Raw genomic sequence first — 20,141 nt, forward strand, 5'->3', positions numbered from 1 at the left:
ATGTTGGCCTTTAACTTAGTGAAACAATTGCTCTAAAAAGTCTTGCCTGGCAAATGCTAACCAATGCAAGAATGTAGGGCCACCAGTGTGCCACTGAAGCTGGGGTTCTGGGCTTTGACTTTCATTTGGTTAACCGGTTCTCATTTTAATACATTTGCATGTTTCCAAGAATGCGATCTGAGCTTCTGACGCATGGATTCCTCTGGAAAAGTTGCTCCTAATCCAAAGGAGACAGACCCTTGGGGAATTAACACAAGTCTTGGAACCTATGTGGGCACCACACATTCTTAGTTGGATCTCAATGTAAATAATGTGTTTTGTATACATTTATGTGAAGAGGTCCTTAAATTCATGGTCACTTTTGAAACAGTATTTTTCTTCTCAATTAAAGGGCAGCAGGAAAGTAAAAATATATGTAACAGTAAAATTACTTTTTTATTCACATGCCCTGTGTGTGGGGGGGGTGGGGTACTATGTTGTACTATGTTTTTTAAAAATAATTAAAGAGGTCTCTGTGCTTGAACAAGCTGGGAACTACACTATGATGTGGTTTTGTTCTATAGGGCATGCTTCACAAACCTAAATGAAGTATTTAAAAGTTAATGGCTAGACAGTGCTTAAAGCATACACATTACTCATGATTTATTCTAATAACATTTGTGGATGACTAACTTAATGCTGCCTCACATCCATTCTGTTTTTTTCCTGCAGATGTGCCTAAGTATCTGTGCCTCCTTAGGGGTGGGTTTATATCACTCAGTGATTGAACAAAGAAATAGAATTTCGGGGTTAGTGTTAGGAAAAAAACACCCAGTCACTTGTATGGGCTTACCTTGTGCCGGATACTGTTCTAAATAGTCTTGAAATATTAGGTAGCTTGTTTACTGCTCCTAATAACACTCTGAGATGTAGGTACTACTGTTGTTCCCATTTTATAGATGAGAAACTGAAGCACAGAGTGGTTAGGTTAAGTATTGCGCCCACGGGCACCCATCCAGGATGCAGTAAACCTAGGGTTTCTCTTCAGATTCTGAGCCTGGATCTCTGGTCCTGCACTGCTTCTGGACCCACCCTCTTCCCCACCCCCGCCCCCCGTGCAGAGCATTTCACTTCTTTCCAGGCAGAAAGGAATAGATGGGCTCCTGAGGACTACCTGGAGGGTAGGCTGGTTTTATTTCAGGGAGTATACCCCTGTGTGTTCTCCATTTCCTATCCCTACCTTCAGCATCACACACACACACACACACACACACACACACAGTCACCCGGGCTTGCTCTGGACACAGTGACATTAGGCTTCCTTGTACTGTAACTGTGAAGTCCATTGATCTGGGCTTTCTTCCCATAGTTTCTGGAACTATCACTTCCTAGCAGCAAGCATGTGTGGTATAGACGTCCATCCAGTGTGTGATGGAACTCAGCCCAATTTACATATTTTGCGGCATTGGGAACCCATTCATGCATCTTCAGAGTTCATTTGGCCAGACCAGCATTTTGAGGATTGTTCATCTGTCTTTATAAATACTGTTCCTTTAAAGCAATCAGCTGATGGTCTTTGAGACTCTGAGTGATGGCATCAGAGAGTGTGGCCTTTGTGAGACATTTGAAAGTGTCCCTCTTTTCCCCTGCCAACACCAGAGAAGAGGTAGAGCGATAGCAAATGGCACAGATGCCCTGGACAGTCCTTCATTTTGGCTGCCACTAAACATGCAAATATGCTCTGCAAGGAATTGCTAAAGAGGATTATGACAGTTGCCTTGCTTCCCTGCCCATTCCAATTTGGCAGGTGAGGTCAAGGCCCAGTGGAGGCCACGCTTCAGTGTTCGGGAAGCTGGGATGGGATGCCAGGGGGCCGTGGGCATTCTGATGCGGCAGGCTGGCTGTGTGCAGAATTGCCCAGTGACTTCGAAAGCTCCTGTGAAAACCAGCACGCACAGCGCCTTAGAGATGCCCCGACCCCCTCAGATCTGCGCTCTCTGCAGCCTCTCTCACCAGACAGGAGAGGAAAGTCCACTTGCTTGCATGGCAGGAAGGCTCCAGACTTTCTAGTTTCATGGGGCTGAGGCCGATAGGGAGCCAGGAGGGTAAATACAGAGCAATTGTTAGGAAGGAGCTTTTATTTCAAAGGGCAGAATTCTATTCCAGATCGAGGAGTTGGTCAGCAATCGGTGCTGATTTTGTGATCTCCACTTGACCCTTGCGTCTAGAAGTGATACAGAGCAGTGGTTCTCAAAGTGTGAGCCACAGACCTTAGGAGTGTCCAAGACCCTTTGAGGGCTCTGCAAGGGAATAATTACTACAGAGCAACACTGTGACATTCTTTGCCCTTATTGCCACGTGGGTATTTGCACCAGTAGCACAAAAGCAACAGCGACTAAAAATGCTGGCCCGTTGGTGCCGGTCAAGGCAGGGACACCAGCGGTAATAGGGCTTATTGTATCCCTCACCTGTACATGCCCCAGGAAGTCACCTGCCTTAAAATATCTTTGATGAAGCAGTAGAAATTAGTATGTTTATTAACAATCTCTGAGCACATTTTTGAAAACATTCTGACAAAAGGAAAACTGTTGGATGGGGATCTGAGGCAGGGGGCCCCCAAGTAATATCCCCTTGGCATATTGATTACTTTAAGATAAATTTCCATCAGAAACTGCTGATGCAGGAAGGATGCTCCGACTGTCCTTTGTCTCTCTGAGAATGGAAAATAAATCTCTGTGTGGACATAGCCTCTTCTCCAGGAGGCAAGGAGCCCTCCTTACCATCAGAGATAGAGAGTCCAAGGCCAAAAGGCTCTGTAAACAAACCTAGATACTTCTTTACTAGATACTGGACTAAGCCCAAACTTCTTTGCCTTGTCAATTCTTTACACATTTATTGTTTCTTTGCCTAAAAGGTATAAAAGCAGCCTGCTTTTGTCACTTCCCCATGACAAAGAAGTAGCTTTGGGGCCTTCATGCACACGATATTAAATTAAATTGTTTTTCTCTTGTTAGTCTCTCTTTTATTACAGGGTTGGGGCGGGGAGTTCAACCAATAACTTAGAGGGTAGGGGAAATTCATTTTCTCTCTCCTACATACCCATAAAGACTCCCCGTGCAAACGGAAGTGTGTGTGAACCTGGTCTCTGTACAGCAAGTCCACTCTTGCTTGAGTTACTAGCTGAACTGGCTGCTTTATTCGCAGAATATCATTTCAGTTGAAAAACAGACTGAGAAACAGACCGAGGTTTGTAGACTTGGGTATTTGGCAGATAACTTGTTGTAAGTGAATAAAGGATATTTGTGGCTGATGCTAAAATTTGAATATTCAAATAAAAATTACATTTTGGAAAACTTTATCTGTCACAGTGAGATTGACAGTTTCCCAATATTGAAAGCTTTATTGATGAAATGGGCAGTGACATTTACAAATATTACTTCTTTGATATGGAATAATGATGTGTGTTAATGTTTGGAAGATCTGCATAACCCATGAACATACCAGTTTGTAAATGACCAAATCATATATGGGAAGAGGTCCATTAAAAGAAGATGGACCAGAGGCCCCTGGGTGGCTCTGTCAGTTAAGTGTCCAACTTCAGCTCAGGTCATGACCTCAAAGTTCGTGGGTTCGAGCTCTGTGTCGGGCTCTGCGCTGACCGCTGAGAGTCTGAAGCCTGCTTCGGATTCTGTGTCTCCGTCTCTCTCTCGCTGCCCCTTCCCCATTCATGCTCTGTCTCTCTGTCTCTGTCTCTCTCAAAAAGAAACATTGAAAAAAGAAAGAAAACCAGTAATTTTAATGTAGTCGACAGATTATAAAAAATTCATTGATGTGGTTTCAGATTTCACATTACAATGACTTTTAAGAAGTTGCTTGACATGATACCAAAAATAATATCTACAATTATCTATCCAAATCTGTGAAATAGGGGCACCTGGGTGGCTCAGTCGGTTAAGTGTACGACTTCGGCTCAGGTCATGGTCTCGCAGTTTGTGAGTCTGAGCCCCGCGTCGGACTCTGTGCTGACAGCTCGAAGCCTGGAGCCTGCTTCAGATTCTGTATCTCCCACTCTCTCTGCCCTCCCCTGCTCACACTCTGTCTCTCTCTCTCTCTCTCAAAAATAAATGGACATTAAAATTTTTTTAATAAAGATAAAAAAACTATCAAAAAATTCCTTTTTCTTTTTTTTTCATCTTTCTTTTCCTACTGACGCATCTGCCTGAGGCTAGATTTTGTTTAGCTACTTCACCTAAAGTAACACGTTGTTGCAGATCAAATGGGGAAGATGTGAGAATCCAGTAGTCTGTCAATCCAGCCATTAAATAAATGTCCAAAAATGAAAACTAATGCTGTGCTTATTAATTTGGGGGAAAATATATTTTTCATAAAAATCTTGTTTAAATTAACATGTAATGCACTTACTATTTTTATTTTTAAATGAATTAAATATTTCAAACATTGCTCAGTTGTGAGTTCAATACTGTAAATATCAATAGTTATCACCCACATCAACAAAAGCTCTTTGGAATCCTCAGTGTTTTAAATGTTTGGTGACTGCTAATATAAAATTGCAATATTTTCTGGCTGGAGAATTCTAAGCTGTCAGAGAAATCAAAAAATTTTTCCAGGCTGGGAATAGTGACTATTTCATTATAGATCTTTAAAGGTGTTTTATAATGAAAATTATTTAAATATTGTCCTCTTTAAAAAGAAAATCTCATGGAGCTCAAATATGCTTACCTTGCACATTAAATTAATAACAGATATTAAAACAAAAATTTGGGCCATTATGTTCAACTTTAACTCAGTGGGCATGAAAATATCCACATACATGCCTTGTTAGTTATAGAGAAATGCTTGCAAATAGCCAGTGAGCCTTTCTCTTGTCCTCAATTTAAAGCAGATCATAAATATTCAAATAAATAATAAACCAGTGGACGTTAAGCAAAAGAAAAGCAATGATTTCAAATTCTGATTATTTCCTATTTTTGATGCTGTCGCAAATGGTTGAATCTCAGTCTGCTGTTTAATATACACAGAGTTCACATATCAACACAGTGTATCGTCTTTAATGTATTTTTTATAAGTCATATTTTTCTTTATATAATTAATTTAAATCATTTGCATCATCTATTTAATATGAAGAAGCAAAATTTCCCTTATTTATTATGAATGACATTACATATAATATCTAAGTAAGCATTATGCTCAGCATTTAATATTCTGAATAAAAATACCTTTTGCCTAAAATCACATTTGCATGTGCTGCCTAAAACAATGAAGTGATTAAAAATATTCCTAAGAGCTTTTGAGAAATTATATCTTTCTGTGAGAGGGCTCTGTATTAATTTCTGAGGGCTTCTTTGACAAAATACCACAAGCTGAGTGGCTTAAACTAACAGAAATTTTTTTCTCTCATGGTTCTGGAATCTGGAAGTCCGACATCAGGTCTTGGGTGGGCTATGCTCCCCAGAGCCTCTAGGAGAGAATCCTTCCTCACCCCTTCCAGCTTCGGGTGACTCCCCAGGTCGCTTGGCTTATGGCTGTCCCCTCTCTCTGTTCTCTGCCTCTGTCTTCACATGGGCTTCTCCTCTGGGCATGTCTCTCTGTGTACTGTTCTCATCTTATAATGACACCAGTGACTGGATTTAGGATTCGGGTGGGCCCTAAATCCAGGATAATTTTATCTTGAGAGCCTGAACCTTCTGCAAAGGCCTGTTTCTAAGTTCACATTCTGAATGATGTGAACTTTGGGGAACACCATTTATTATATATTCCCAACCACAAATAATAGGGTATAAACCTCCTTGGGACACCTGGGGGGCTCAGTCAGTTGAGCATCGGACTTCGGCTCAGATCATGATTCCACGGTTCGTGGGTTTGAGCCCTGCGTTGGGCTCTGTGCTGACAGCTCAGAGCCTGGAGCCTGCTTTGGATTCTGTGTCTCTGTCTCTCTCTGCCCCTCCTCCACTCACTCCCCCTCTCTCTTTGTCCCTCAGAAAATGAATACAAATTTTAAAATATTTAAAATACAAATTTAAAATTTTAAAATAGGTGGGTCAGTTGGTTAAGTGTCGTCTTCAGCTCAGGTTATGATCCCAGTTTGTGGGTTCAGGCCCCATATTGGATTCTGTGCTGACAGCTCAGAGCCTGGAGCCTGCTTTGGATTCTGTGTCTCCCCTTCTCTCTGCCCCTCCCCTTCTCATGCTCTGTGTCTCTCTGTTTCTCAATAATAAATAAATGTTAAAAAAATTAAAAATTAAAAATAATAGGGTACAAACCTATTTTTATAAGGGTAGGCTTTGCTCTTGGACAGACCCCTCTGCCGCTGACTAGCACTTTAACCCAGGCAGGTTACCTACACTTTAAAGCCTCAGATTCCTCATCTGTAAAACTGGGTCTGTGATAGGCATCACTTTGGCTTATGGTGAGAAGTAATGGAGATTTTGCATAAATATATGATGTTCTCAGCACAGTGCCGGGCACAGAGGAAGGTCACTTAATAAATATCAGTGGTTGTTTATTGTTGCCCGGGTAGGCAGGTAATAATAATTATAGTATGTACTATAAACATATTGGTAAGGGCAATTATATCAGTGATAATGAAAATAAGAACAAACAAATTACTGCTAATGGTGTCTTCAAAGACCGTTAGTACATAATAACGGATGATTTTACTGCAACTAGGTAGATGAGAGAGAGACTGAGAGATGAAAACGCTTAAGTGAGCAGCCTTGAGTCTGGTCAGAGACAGACATCACTGCAGATTGAGTTTGTGTTCTCCAAAATTCATGTGTTGGAACCTAATGCCTCGTGTGATGGTAGTTGGAGGCAGGGCCTTCGGGAGGTGATGGGGTCATATGGATGAGGCACCGATGCTGGGGTCAGCACCTTTATAGAAAGTACCCCAGGGAGCTCCCTCAGCCCTTCTGCGAGAAGATGGTGTCTGTGAACCAAGAGGAGGGCCTTCACCGGACACCTTGATGTTGGACTTCCTAGACTTTGTGGTTATGAACCACCCAGTCTCTGGCATTCTGTTGTATCAGCCCGAACGGACTAAGACGGTCATCAACAGGACCCACCAGGTATGTTTCGAAGAGCTGCCCCGGAGGACAGAAGACAGGTATTGAGCACACAACGGGATGTGTGATTATTTATGTTCAGGATTGGTATCACTCATCTCTATGCCTGTGTCTTGATCACTATTTTAGGTGGTATTTGGAGACTCTGAGGCATAAACAGAAAAACTGTTAAAGCCCATTTCACTATAATTCCGTGGAATCCGGTCCAACCAGGTCTGCCCTACTGCACCTGTCATGCTCAGCTCCTGCCACTGTTCCCTTGGTGGCTATTTCAGATCCCTCCCCTCTCCATAAAACCCTGCCCTTGCCCCTCACACCTCCCCTCTGCCCTGCAGATAGCCTTGGCCTGGTCCTCACTGAGGCTCGCACCCTGCCGCACGTGAGCTCCATCCCTGTCTGTCCTTCATGGCAGAAGATTCCTGCCCATTTGTTCTGGTCCTCTGTTTCTGATGAGGAAATTGCCCCTCTTCCCTCTAAAACTAATCCCTCCCCTGGATATCTACTCTTGTCCCAAGTAATAATTACGAGCCGTAATTACCGCTTTGTTTTCTGCTGTTTGGTCTCCCTCCATGGAATCCTTCCATTCAGTCTGTAAATATGCCCAGGTTCCCTCTTTGTTCTTCAAAACACTGTCTCCTCCAGCTACCATTTTTCTTAGCTGTACTAGCCAACGTCTTCAAAGTGCGGTGACCCAGCCCCAGCTTCGTGTGGTGACAGCTGTTAATTATTATAAAATTATTGAAAGAACAATACAGAATGCCCAGTAGCTAAATCCTGATAACTTCTTCCTGGTAGAGATAAGATGTGGCTCTGACCCTGAGAGAGGCTGGGGCCTTGGAACTTGGTCTCCCGGAGCTCGGAGACCACAGCTCCACGGGTTGCTCTCAGTGTGTGGGAATTTAGCATATCCAGAATGTTCGGTGATGAGTATAGCAAAGTGCTTTTAAGAAATTGGGACTTTACATAGCTGTTCCGTTGGAAGAATTATAAAATCAGCAAGTGCCCTGAGGATAGTATAAACAAAGACTCTGTTGTCTTTTAACTTCTGATTTTGTTCCTGAGAGTTTTCTGAATAATAAGCGGATAGGAAAATTTCCAGGGTCTCCAGTCTATTTTCCATTTGCTGAAAAATCTGCCAGGAAGTCCTGAGTGAGGTTCAGAGCCCGTGTGGGTCAAGAGGAGGTGGTGAGCGGCAGTGCAGTTTCTCATCTCCCACTTCAGCGCTTCCAGGGACTAGGTGGTAAATCAGTAGTTAGCAAGGACACGCCACAGCTGATGGAGAGCATAGTTGTACCGAACCGTTTACATAGCATTTCGGTGTCTGTCTTTAAAGTCAAAAAAAGAAGATATACGTAGATCATTCTGAAGTAGGTTATTTTAGTCTGTAGAATCCCCTAGGAAATCTAGCAGAAAAAGGACATGTATGGCAGCTAATTCTATAACGTAAGAAGGCATCCTCCAGCTTACTGGGGTCTGGGGGGCAGCCTTGGCCTCTCCTACTGCAGCAGCTGAAGGGACCCAGGCTTTTTGTGGAACTGAAAGGTGACCATCAAGATACATATGTGTGTTCACTGGTGGAGTGGACACATATTAAAAACGTTTTCTCTGTTGTATAAGCAAAGGAAAATATTCTCTCAGCTGACTGCTAGACTAATGTTTTCCAATAGGAACTTAGTTTACTGAGGAATGGTATGTAAACATTATACTGTGGATGATCCAGTCAATCAGCAATAGTTGTGTGTGTGACGTTATATAGATGCCCCCCCTGGAGATATGAAGAAGTATGAAACGTGGTTTCTGCCCTTACAGTTAAAACGAAGCTATCGGGGCACCTGGGTGGCTCAGTTAAGCCTCCAACTTTGGCTCAGGTCATGGTCTCAAGGCCTGTGAATTTGAGCCCCGCATCGGGCTCTGTGCTGACAGCTCAGAGCCTGGAGCCTATCTTCGGATTCTGTGTCTCCCTCTCTCTCTGCCACCCCCTCCCACTGAAAAATAAATATACATTAAGAAAATTAAAAAATTAAATTAAATAAATTAAATAAATTAAAACGAAGCTGTATTTAAGCCCTGTCTCTTTAAGCAAATTCCAACCATCCTTGCTTCCATGATAGACAATGTGATGTAGCTGAATGTTGGTAAACTTGAGAAAGTCATGAGGTCCCCAAAACCTTTTATCTTGTCACCAGACCACCCAGAGATTCAGCTCTGTGCCCCTTGTGTCATCCAGAAGGAGAGGAAGTGGCATTTGTACCATCAATATTAACTTTTTCCTGAGAGAGTTTTCCCCACCCCCCCATTGTAAGGAAACAGCACGGGTTATTAATATACACTCACTAGTTTTATGTCTGTGTCCCAACACCTAAGTGTGGAGAGTTTCTGCCTGTTGGCTCTCTATCTGCAGCGGAGCTATAACATCTAGAATGATAACACAACAGAGAAATAAAGTCTAAATCGGGTACCCTCCATATAGCTCTGATTGCCTTTAATTAGGGGGTAAATCACAAGCTAAAAAGAGTAACAGACTTGAAATCAGTTAAAACTCAGAGTAATCAACTGAGGGAAAAATGTAATCTCATAAATCTGATTTTCAACGACAGGACAATAGTTTCTTTATTCATTAAATAACTTTGGCTGTCCCTCTGTTTCTCGGCTTGGAACTCTAACGTAGATTAGGAGAATTGCCAAATATCTGTGAAGTGACAGACTTTCCCTCCACCCCTCCCACTCGCCAGAGTAGCCTAGAACAAATACAGCTGAAAACGTCACGGTTCCGCCCAAGAATTAGGTTTGTGTGGCCGTAATGTAAGAACTGTGATTGTGCGCAGACTCAAAGGCAGGTTAGGGGAGAATGAGGCCAACTGGGCAAGAAACCTTTTTCTCTTTTCTTTTCTATTTTTTTTTTTTTTTTTGCAGCGTTTCCCTAGAAATAGGGAGATATGATTTGGCACGTTACAAACCATTGGCATTCCTTTTTTGTAGACTCTGCCTTTAAAAATAGCAAAACTTCAGGAGTATTAATAGACCCAAAAATATAACCTACTATTTATTGTTTCTAGGATTGGCTTTCATGTTTTGAGAAAGGACCAGATTTGAAGCAATTCCATGCATGAATTTTTTTTTTGTCAACCTCATATTCCAAAGAAGCCTCTAAATACATATCAACAGATTATTCTTTTTCTCAGAGTGAAGAAAGGGCTTTTTTCTTCATAGGCATCTGCCAGATAATTTGGTGGGGGGAGGGAAGGAAATATGAAAAATGCGTGGGGCGGGGCAGCCATGTGAAACGAGGCCGGACTGGCAGGGCCTGCCTGCCGGTAAGACTCACTGCCAGCCCGTCTCCCCGTAAAGCCGGCCAGAATTTTCAAAACCTGTTCATTTCTATTCCACACGAAGAGGGGGCTCTATCAGCGGCCTGATCAGGGACGTCACGATGCGTGTCAGCTGCCAGAGCGTGAAGCCGCGTTTGTAACAGAGCAATCAGTGACGTTTCCCTGCGATCATGAAGCAACATGTGCTGCGCTAATTACTGCTCCCCGCGACTGCTCACATCTCGAAACTCTCCGCGGACCCAACTGCGGAAATCCTGTTTGTCTGCCTCCCACCTTCTCCCCCAAAGAACAAAAAAACTATAGCAAAATGCAAGGCTGGGCTTGTTTAATGAATGTGATTTGTTTTTGTCGAAGCGAAGGCACACACGAGGTTTCAGAGGCTGTCAGCTTGATGCTAGGCTTGTGAATGATTTCACAGTCCACGTCTTTAGTGGGGTTTGCTAATATGGAAGGTGTCTGCCCTTGCTGGTGAGAACCTGTCCACAGGCATTTTCCTTACTTTTTGTAGGTTCCTAGAATAAAAATGCCCGTTAAAGGCAGATGAGGCCGTCTTTCTGACTTCAGACAGAACTGTATCTAGCAGGGGCGACATCAGAGAATCTTTCATTTTAGGAAGAATGTCCTCAGGATGCTGCCTTATCCCTCCCTTTGGGACTCTCCCCTGATCCTAGCTGGGGTCTCCCCTGCCCTCTCAGAAATGCCCAACGGCTAATGCCTAATGCTGTAACCCGAGGCTCTTCTGCCTTTTCTGTTTGAAATGCAATCTCCTGCAGTCTATAGTCAATATAGTTTTTGGTGGAATGCCTTTTCATTAACTCACCTAGTACAGCATTACACCCAACAGTCTTGCCTTCTTTTTTTTTTTTTTTTAATTTTTAATGTCTTTATTTTGAGAGAGAGACCCCGAGAGTAAGCAGGGGAGGGGCAGAGAGAGAGGGAGGCACAGAATCTGAAGCAGGCTCCAGGCTCTGAGCTGTCAGCACAGAGCCCGACGTGGGGCTCGAACCCATGTACTATGAGATCATGACCTGAGCCTAAGTCGGATGCTCAACCGACTGAGCCACTCAGGTACCCCTAGACTTGCCTTCTTTATATTAGGGTGACTTCCCTCCTCTACAGAACTTCCCCTCACTCCCAGCCCCCTCCAAAAAAAAAGTTTGTCAAGATAGATTGAATGTTACTTTTCCACAGTTCATAGCAGAAAGTGGTCTTAATAGAGGCGTTGGCTTAGATATGAGTTTATTTGAATGACTATTTGAATATATAAATTAGTAGTATGATATTGTTACTTAGAAATACAGAGGGGGAAAGGCCCGGGAAGAGCTTGATTCCCTAGAGAAGGAAACTTTCTGAGCGTGGATAGTAATACTTCCTCTCCATTTAGATGCAGTTGGTGGATGGTATTACCAAACTAATTAATAATGACATATTAGTTAACATATTGCCATCAGCAGGTGGCTGTTTGAGCAGGGGTGAAAATGGCATGTGCTAAAACAAATTGTTGTGCCCTAGAGAAATGTGCAGAATTATTCTTTAAAAGAGCCTTTTAATGATGTCTGCAATATGATTTTTTCTTTGCACATAACACAGCTTTAAGTGATAAAACTAGGGGCGAGGCTGGAGAGATGGAGACTAGAAAGGCAAAACAAAGGACCACAAAACTGATTCAACCTTTTCCAAAAGCTGTTTGAAGTGAAAAACAAAACGAAACAAGTAAACAGTTGAATCCAAGCGGGCCCGGTCTGCCCGTCACATCCGATGGCATGTGGCTGACTCTGGTGTCCTCATTCTTCCTCTCCGCATCCTTCCTTGCTTCCTCTCCTCCGTCTATTCTAGATGTGTCAGGGGACTTGGGGCACACGGCGACATATGGGCAGGAAACTGTAATCTGTTGCTGGCTCTCCGTTTCCGAGGACTCCCTGTAACAAAGAAGGGGTTAAGACTGTCAACACCTATCCCAGCTCGGTGATAATTAGTGTAATAGCAATCCCAGAATGGCGGCACAGATGACCACACAATGGCAGCAATTTCTACAAGAGGGGGCTGCTTCCTAAGAAATCCTTCTCGATCTCTTTCCAGCTCGTGTACAACTACGCTTTTTACATGCCTCTGTGAAAAAGTTACTGTGTATGCATACAAAGGATTCTGACTAAAGATGATTGTGACTCTTTTTTCTGTTTCAGAAGGTGCGTTTTGAATTAGCACTTGCAGAAAAAAGTGAATAGATATGTAACCCCTGAGCATGAGCTAGGTGGCCTTTAGAGTGTCTCCAAGTGTGCCGGTTGTTACTCGGCTCCTGAGGACACTCCAGTGTAGTAGGGAGTGAGGTGATTTAAGGAGAAAAACTGTTGCAAGATATACTTTCATTTCATTTTTTTCTTGACTTTCCTGTTCTTCCAAGAAACATAAAAGGTGGGGGAGAACAACGTTTTAAAACAAGACAAACAAGACTTAGGCCTGAAAAAAAATACATTTTTCATTTAGTAGCTTCAAGGAGAAAATTGATAGATTCAAAAAACAGAGACTTAAAGCTATTTTTTCAAGGGTGCCCGGGTGGCTCAGGTCATGATCTCATGATTCGTGAGTTCAAGCCCTGTGTTGGGCTTTGTGCTGACTGCTCAGAACCTAGAGCCTTCTTCCTATTCCGTGTCTCCCTCTCTCTCTGCCTCCCCCTCCACTTGTGCTCGCTCGCGCTCGCTCTCTCTCTCTCTCTCTCTCAAAAATTAAATAAACATTAAAAAAAGAGATATTTTTTCAAAAGTCCATATGGTAACCAGAAAGGACAATTGTGACTTAAACATAGGAGCGGCAGTTGGTAGAGCATGTGGTCATGAATTTGAGTCCCACACTGGTTTTGGAGTTTACCTAAAAGAAAACTAGGAGCAGGAATCCATGATGGACTAGGGGAAGACTGGGTAAAGGAAAACCTAAATAACCCCGATATGTTCAAATCCACAGGTCCCAATGGCTGGCATCCTAGAGTACTTAATGAATTGGCCGAAGTCATCACAGAGCCGCTAGATATCATTTTTGAGAACTCGTGGAGGACTGATGAGGTGCCTGAAGACTGGAAAAGGGCATATTTAGAACCTTCTTTCAAAAAAGGGACTGGATGATGACCCTGGAAATACTCATCAGCTTAACTTTTTGCTTGGAAAAATTCTGGAATTATCGACTTAGTATACTGGGTAACTAACTTACAACAGCTAGAAATGAGGCAGTGAAACATCACATAAAGAAGAACGAAGTTCAGTTTTGAGATAAGGTCTTGTGCGTATTTTGGAAACTCTCCTGTCCATTCTCTAAGATCTTGGGGAAAATAAATGAGGTTGCCTGAGGCATTTGGATGGTAACTAGTTGTAAGTGTAATGTAAGACAAAAAGCAGGTTTCTGGCATTAACTCGCCGTGATATCATCTTTGTATTAGCCTTTAACTTGAGAATTAGTAGCTTTCATTTTACATTTTAACACACATCTTCTTTTTGCTCCATATAGGACCATATTTTCATGGGTTGAAGTTGGTTTTTTTTTTTATAGAATTCAATATAGAATAGTTTGGTGATGGAATTCTTATTTTAAGGTGCTTTTAATAGTCATTTCATATATAGGTAGAATCATAAAGCTGATGAATTAAGGAACATTACCCAGGGAAGACCATTTTTTCTAACTTCTCATTTTGAATGTAACCTGGCTGAAACTTAGTGTTAGGACCAGTAACCATGTCTTGCTCTCCCAGAAGCCCGGCAGGAGCCAGCTGTGTAACCTGATAGCTAATTTCCCTCACTGCCTGGGGATGGCTGATACCAGTGTTGTGCCCAGTGCCACCTTAGTCCCCAGGTTTCTGAGGTCAGGCCTGTGGGGGCAGGGAGGCAGCCATAACCGCTGGCCACATAACCCTAGCCAGAAAGGAGAGTAGAAAACAGTAGGGGAAGGAAATGAAGACAAATCTGGAATATTTCTAATCGTTACTTTTCTTGCCTTTGAATGTCAGTTGTTTTATTTCCTGCTTAGAAAAACACAGCCACGTTGATGGGATCAAAACTAATTGCAAAAAAGTTATCAAACAAGACACAGATTCATGGGAGGCTCCCGGGGCAAGCAGCTTCTGAGAGCCCTTGAGCAGCCCTGCTTTACAGAATCCTTCCTGCACTGCTTGGAAGTCTTGGAAATATACACGATATGTACATTTGCATCAGCATTGTGATTCGTAAGAGTGGGAGACCCTCAGAGGAAAAGCAATTTCCGTTCATTTTCTTCCTGGTGCATACTGGTCCCTAGGTGAGCAGTTATGGTCTCCAAGGGCATTTTTTATTACAGTCCTGCTTTAAAAAAATCTAAGGTTTACATAGTTTATCTACTTCTAGAGATTAATTTAGACACAGTAAAATCAGTCTCATTCTTAAATACAATGCAAGGAGATTAAGCTCAAAAACATGTATAAATTATCCTTTCAACTATGTGTAGCTTGCCAGTAAGTAAGGCTTATACTCCAGTCAACCTTTTGTCTTTTTTTAAAAGTGAACCAGAGTCTTTAAAATTTCCAAGCTAGATTTTTTTTAAAGGAGTGGGGGGGTCTGTATAGATTACAGACATTATTTATTGTGATAATAAATGGCTTCCTGTTCAAGACCTCATTTCTAGATGCAGCACGGTGGTGGATTTATTTCACAGATGGACATTTACATGCATTTGTTGAACTGTTGCTAGAAAGGACGCAATTTCTAAAAAATCTATTCACCACGGGCATCATGATACAATCTATTGCAACCAAAAGGAAAAAAGGGGGTGGGACTCTGGTCATTTAAAGTTTTATTTTCTATTTGTGTAATATCTAACTTTCATTATCTTGCTACATTTAAATCTCTTTGAGTCTGCTATTGGAATGTACAAATAATGATTTTCCATCTAAGTTAAGAGTCACAGTCTAGAATGATGAACTAGCCAATGGATTTGTAAGACTTCTTACGCAAAGTCAGAGGAAGAAAACTTTAAGTAGGGAAGTATTAAAGGAAGCCCATTAATTCTTTTGCATTAAATGAAGTAAGAGTTAAAATATAAGAGATTGGAAGGAGTCTTAACCATGAATGGTATCTGGAGATAATTACTCTTCAGATGAGTAATTATTTCATAGCATTTTTCCTTTTATCTAGTATTTATGATATCCTTAATATTTTAAGATAAAGTAGGTAGCTAAGAGACAAATACAGTATCAGAACTAGAGGAGTATCTTGATTTATATTTCCTAGAACATCAAGAGACATTAAATGGAGACTTTGTTTCACAACATTGAGGAATGTGGAAGATTATAGCAAAACTCTTGTTCAGTTCGTCTTATTACAAAATTTTGGAGGCTGAGGAAGGAAAGATTTTATTTACATCAACTATTTCTTGACTTAGGCAATGCATAATGTCCAGGGCTCCCTCCTACTAAAGGAATGGAAGCAAATTAGAACAGGTCTACTCAAGCGGTTTCTCAGTCCAGAGAAGTTTACAGCATCTTGTGTTGCGAAATCAACAACGAAAACAGTAAGCCTTGAGTTTTTACTCTGGAGCTCTCCAGCATTTAGTTCAAATTTTGGAATCATGCTGATTGCCTTTTAGGGAGTCTGTTTAGAACATAAACTATAGTGTAGCATGGGGAGTGGTCTTGAATGATTATTGAACTAATCAACAGCTTTTTATCCTTGTCTATAAAATAGGAAAAATAAATACCTTCCATAATTCTTAAGAGGCTTAGCATTTCTGCACCAAACATCCACAGAATTGCTGGTCCAGTGCTTGACAGGTAGTAGGTACCGAGTGCCTTCTTCCTTCCATTTTGTTACTCTGTTACTTTCTTAATTTCCTCTCATATGAATGAAATTACCTTAAAACTGACTAGAAAACTCCAGCATAAATTGACATGACCTTATTGCTGCCTTAGACCCACTGAACAAGGCCTTTTTGCTTTCTTTTAGAAAGGAAAGAAAGGTTACTGTGGCCGCTCACAGCAGGAGTTCAGTAAATGTTTATCGACTGAACGAAAAGAATGTGATTTTTAAAAACAATGAGCAAATGTGTAAGGCCAGCACTTTTCAAGGCTGGGGAAATAGTCACATAGATGCATATGAAGATATTTCTTTTTTATAGCTTTAGGTTTCTAAATTTGGTGTACAGGTTAGTGAGTAGCATATGTGCATTTTCATCTGATTTTGTGACTGTGATTTGCAAATCAGGAGTGCAAATGGGCATTTCCCCATAGACTCTTCCGGAATAAATCTGGCAAGATACCAGGCAGATGATGGTGGATCAGCAAACTTTTCTATGTGAAGAGAAAAGTCATGCACCGATGACTAGGAAGCACCTTCCAGAAAACTCAGATTATTCTCTGGAAGGAGTCTGAGTGCTGTAAACAGGTTCCTTGCCTGGGCATTGAAGAGTAGCAAAAAGAAAGGCTAAAGAAAATTACACTTTTAGACAAAATTTTTGGTTTATATAAATTTGGACATGTAATATTAAATTAGGTATCAAAATAAGTTCAGGCAGGTAGAAGTTTTCTGAATTTCAAAGTCAAATGAAGAATAAAGAGTAGGATATTTTATCCAGAGACACATACAGGAAATGAGCAAGAGCCTTAACTTCAACTGCCAGTTCTCAGTTCAGACCAAGGGCCAAGTAACAGGCGATGCTTAGAAGTCAGCTGAAAACTTGTGCTTCGACTAAAGCCATAGCAGATACCGTATTAAACAAAGTAAGTTGCACAGAGCAAAGCCCATCAGTCAGCTAGGTTCTCTCTAAAGTTTCTAGACTTTTTGCAATCTCAGTGTTCATCAGTTAGATATTCCTACATCAGACGTTTTACGCCATCGGATTCTTTGATTACAAAACACTCGTTAGTGTCCGATTATTAATCTCTGATGATCTAAAATCAAATTTCTACTCCATAATCACCATGACAGATATTTCCATGAAAGGCAAACATTTAAGAAAAAGAGTGGTAGTTCAAAAAAATGAATAATAGGGCTTTTTATTTTGAATTATCAACCTCAATGTTTTCATTTAAATTGTTTAAATTCCTGGAAATGAAGTTCTTTTTTATTGTTGTTGTTAAAAGATAACTTTCAGAGGAAAATGGGAGGTTAAATTCCAACTTAAGAGCTGAGTGGTATTTATTTTTTTCCTTGACGATTTGACCAAAATTTCTTTCACTGGTACAAAAGGAAGGACATCAACTTTTCGACCTTAAATGAGAAGTGTGTTCTGTATAGTGCCCTTTGTCAGATGAATTTACCCTTATTATTCCAAAAATAAAATGCTGAATTGAATATCCTCAGGGCAAAGTGGTGTATTAATTGGGGCAAATGGTAGAAATTCTGTTGTAGTCGTTGTGCTGGTCTCTAAGCTTGGTGATATTCTGAGATACCTTTTGGATGACTCCAGCCAGTTGTCACTGAAAAGTCCTGCCCACCCTGAAATGTGTGCATCGGTCCAAATACCATGTGTACATCTAAGTAGCTGAGCACAGATTCATTCTAAATACAGGCTGCAGTTTGGTTTTTGTAAATGTACTTGCAACTGACACCTTCCCCCCGCTTTCATTAATTGTTTTTGAAAGGGACTATATGAGAAGGCTCTATTAAAAGCTTAATTGGCACAGCATCACGAACCGTGGATTATATGCCCACGCAGCGCTGTGATTTGCAAACATATGTCCGCTCTTCAATAAATGTTATGGCTTTCACAGCGGTTCCGCCTTGGCCTCTTTTGTAATCGTTCACATTTCGATGAATGGCATAGAGTATGTGTGCTGTTTAAATTGACGATACATAAATGTTTACGGTAATGTGGCATTATGGGTAGCACGGGAAATCAGAGTTCCAACCTGAAAGACAGGAGAAAGCAAGGCTCCCCATACACCATGCAAAATGCGGAAAAATCATGCCAGTGTGTGCGTGGGTGCATTTGTGTGAGTGTTATATGTGTGTATGTTGTGCCTTTCTCCTCTCAACCCCCACCTCCTACTGAAAAAGTACTCCTGAGGTCCATAGCATGAGGTTTTGTACCAGTAATTGCGGCTCACCAGAATGGGAGGTGGGGTGGCGGGATCTGTTAGGTGGTAGGCAGGGTCACATGTGACCTTTCTGCAGTGGCTCCCACAGCCTCGAAGAGCCATCACCCCCGGGTGTGATTCGTCCACAGATAAGCCACATCTCAGGGTTTGTTACATCTAGAATCTACTGGATTCAACTTTCTGGCTTCCGGACCTTGATCAAATGGAATAAATAAATATAGACCTTAGCACAATAATTAACACATGATAAGCAGCTCCAAAATACTAATTTTTTAAAAATTCGCAGTAGTGTTGTGGGTTCTGTACAAACAACACTATGTATGATATGTTTGGTGATGACGGAGGGCTGTTTTTATTCTTACTGAATCCAAGGCGAGCAGAATGTAAATTTAAAGCAAGCAAGACATAGGGTAAATATTAGGAAGAAATATGTAACAATTAGAATGTCAGAAGTGAAAAGGATCCCAGGATAACATGATCTGGTTCAGCCATGGGAGAGCCTGGAGTTTGTGATGTGATACTGTTCCCCTAGACGCTCTGACTCCTGGCTTTTGGTCTCAGATTCTGGAAAGTCTACCTATTGAGATCCGTGGCATCTTCAAAAGAAACTCATCTCTCTAGATTGGCCTTAATTTCCACTTAGATTCGTAGTTTTTGAGACATCGCCTCGGAACACGTTTACTCCCATTCTAAAACTCGGAGCAGCCGCAGGGCTCTACGGGGGCCAGCAGCACTTTATGCAAGCTTCATCTTTCAGCTCTACAATATTAGGCTTCAAGTCTTCCTTGGTCTATCAAGCATATTTACAAAAGTCCGTGATATTGGCAGGCAACACTAAAACGTATTTTCTAAAATGGGGAGTTGCATGCATGAAGCAGAGATCCCAAGGAATGTTTGAAAGAACAGGACGGTTTATTATCATTAATAAAATCACTTCACATAAGGCAGCTTTTAAAGTCTTTCATCTGAATCTGGAAAATGAATACCTTCTAGTCTCATTCCAGGCCATATGCTGCTCCACTGAGGATTTTTAATTTAAAAGAGTCCTCTTGAACAATTTTAAATGAAAAACTTTCCTTTTTTCCCCCTCCTAGAATTACCCTGAGGACAGAGCGTATTTGTGTAATTTTGGACACTTTTTTGGCCAACTTCCTCTGCTTTCAAATATATCCATGTACCATTAACAGGATGTCTGTGGGCTCTCGTCTGTTTCTTGGGTGAATAATGAGCACCGATGGTGAACTGTATATATTCAGCGTGCATTCTTTTACATCCGTTGAGTTCAATCAACTTGACATCAACTCCATCTTGGAAATTAATCAATCTACATAACCACGTTTACAAAAATAGCCATTTCAAGTGAAGAATATAGATTTTAATTTTTTCTAAATCCTGACCTATAAATCGGAAACCCTCAACGCAGGTTTGGTTTTCCTGGTGAGTAGCTGTCTAGTCCCCGTACTTTTTATACCTCTGCTGCTCTCTGGTCTGTGAATGTGTCCCGGGAACAGTATCATCTAGACACACACATGGAGGGCTGAGGCAACAGTGTCTGTGGAATGTCACGTTCTTCAGCAGAAAGTCACAGAGTGACGTGGTCTGGTTTCTACTGTGACTTGCACGAGGCTCTGAGTCCATTAGGTTTGTCGTCGCTCATGTTCCCTGTACTTCTGTAGTTCCTGGTGTATTTTCCGGCACACT

General features: G+C 41.5%; 1 protein-coding gene across 1 annotated transcript in view; it reads left to right on the top strand.

Moving 5' to 3' along the window:
* Positions 1-13,654, top strand: part of SAMD5 (sterile alpha motif domain containing 5) — a 52,810-nt gene extending 39,156 nt beyond the window's left edge. The window contains exon 2 of the mRNA XM_029943870.1: positions 13,349-13,654. Coding sequence (XP_029799730.1) covers positions 13,349-13,411 — 63 coding nt within the window. The 3' untranslated portion in view covers positions 13,412-13,654. The remainder of the gene's footprint in view (positions 1-13,348) is intronic.
* Positions 13,655-20,141: the final 6,487 nt, after the last annotated feature.

The sequence above is a fragment of the Suricata suricatta genome, chromosome 7 (assembly GCF_006229205.1).
Source record: "Suricata suricatta isolate VVHF042 chromosome 7, meerkat_22Aug2017_6uvM2_HiC, whole genome shotgun sequence".
NCBI lineage: Eukaryota > Metazoa > Chordata > Mammalia > Carnivora > Herpestidae > Suricata > Suricata suricatta.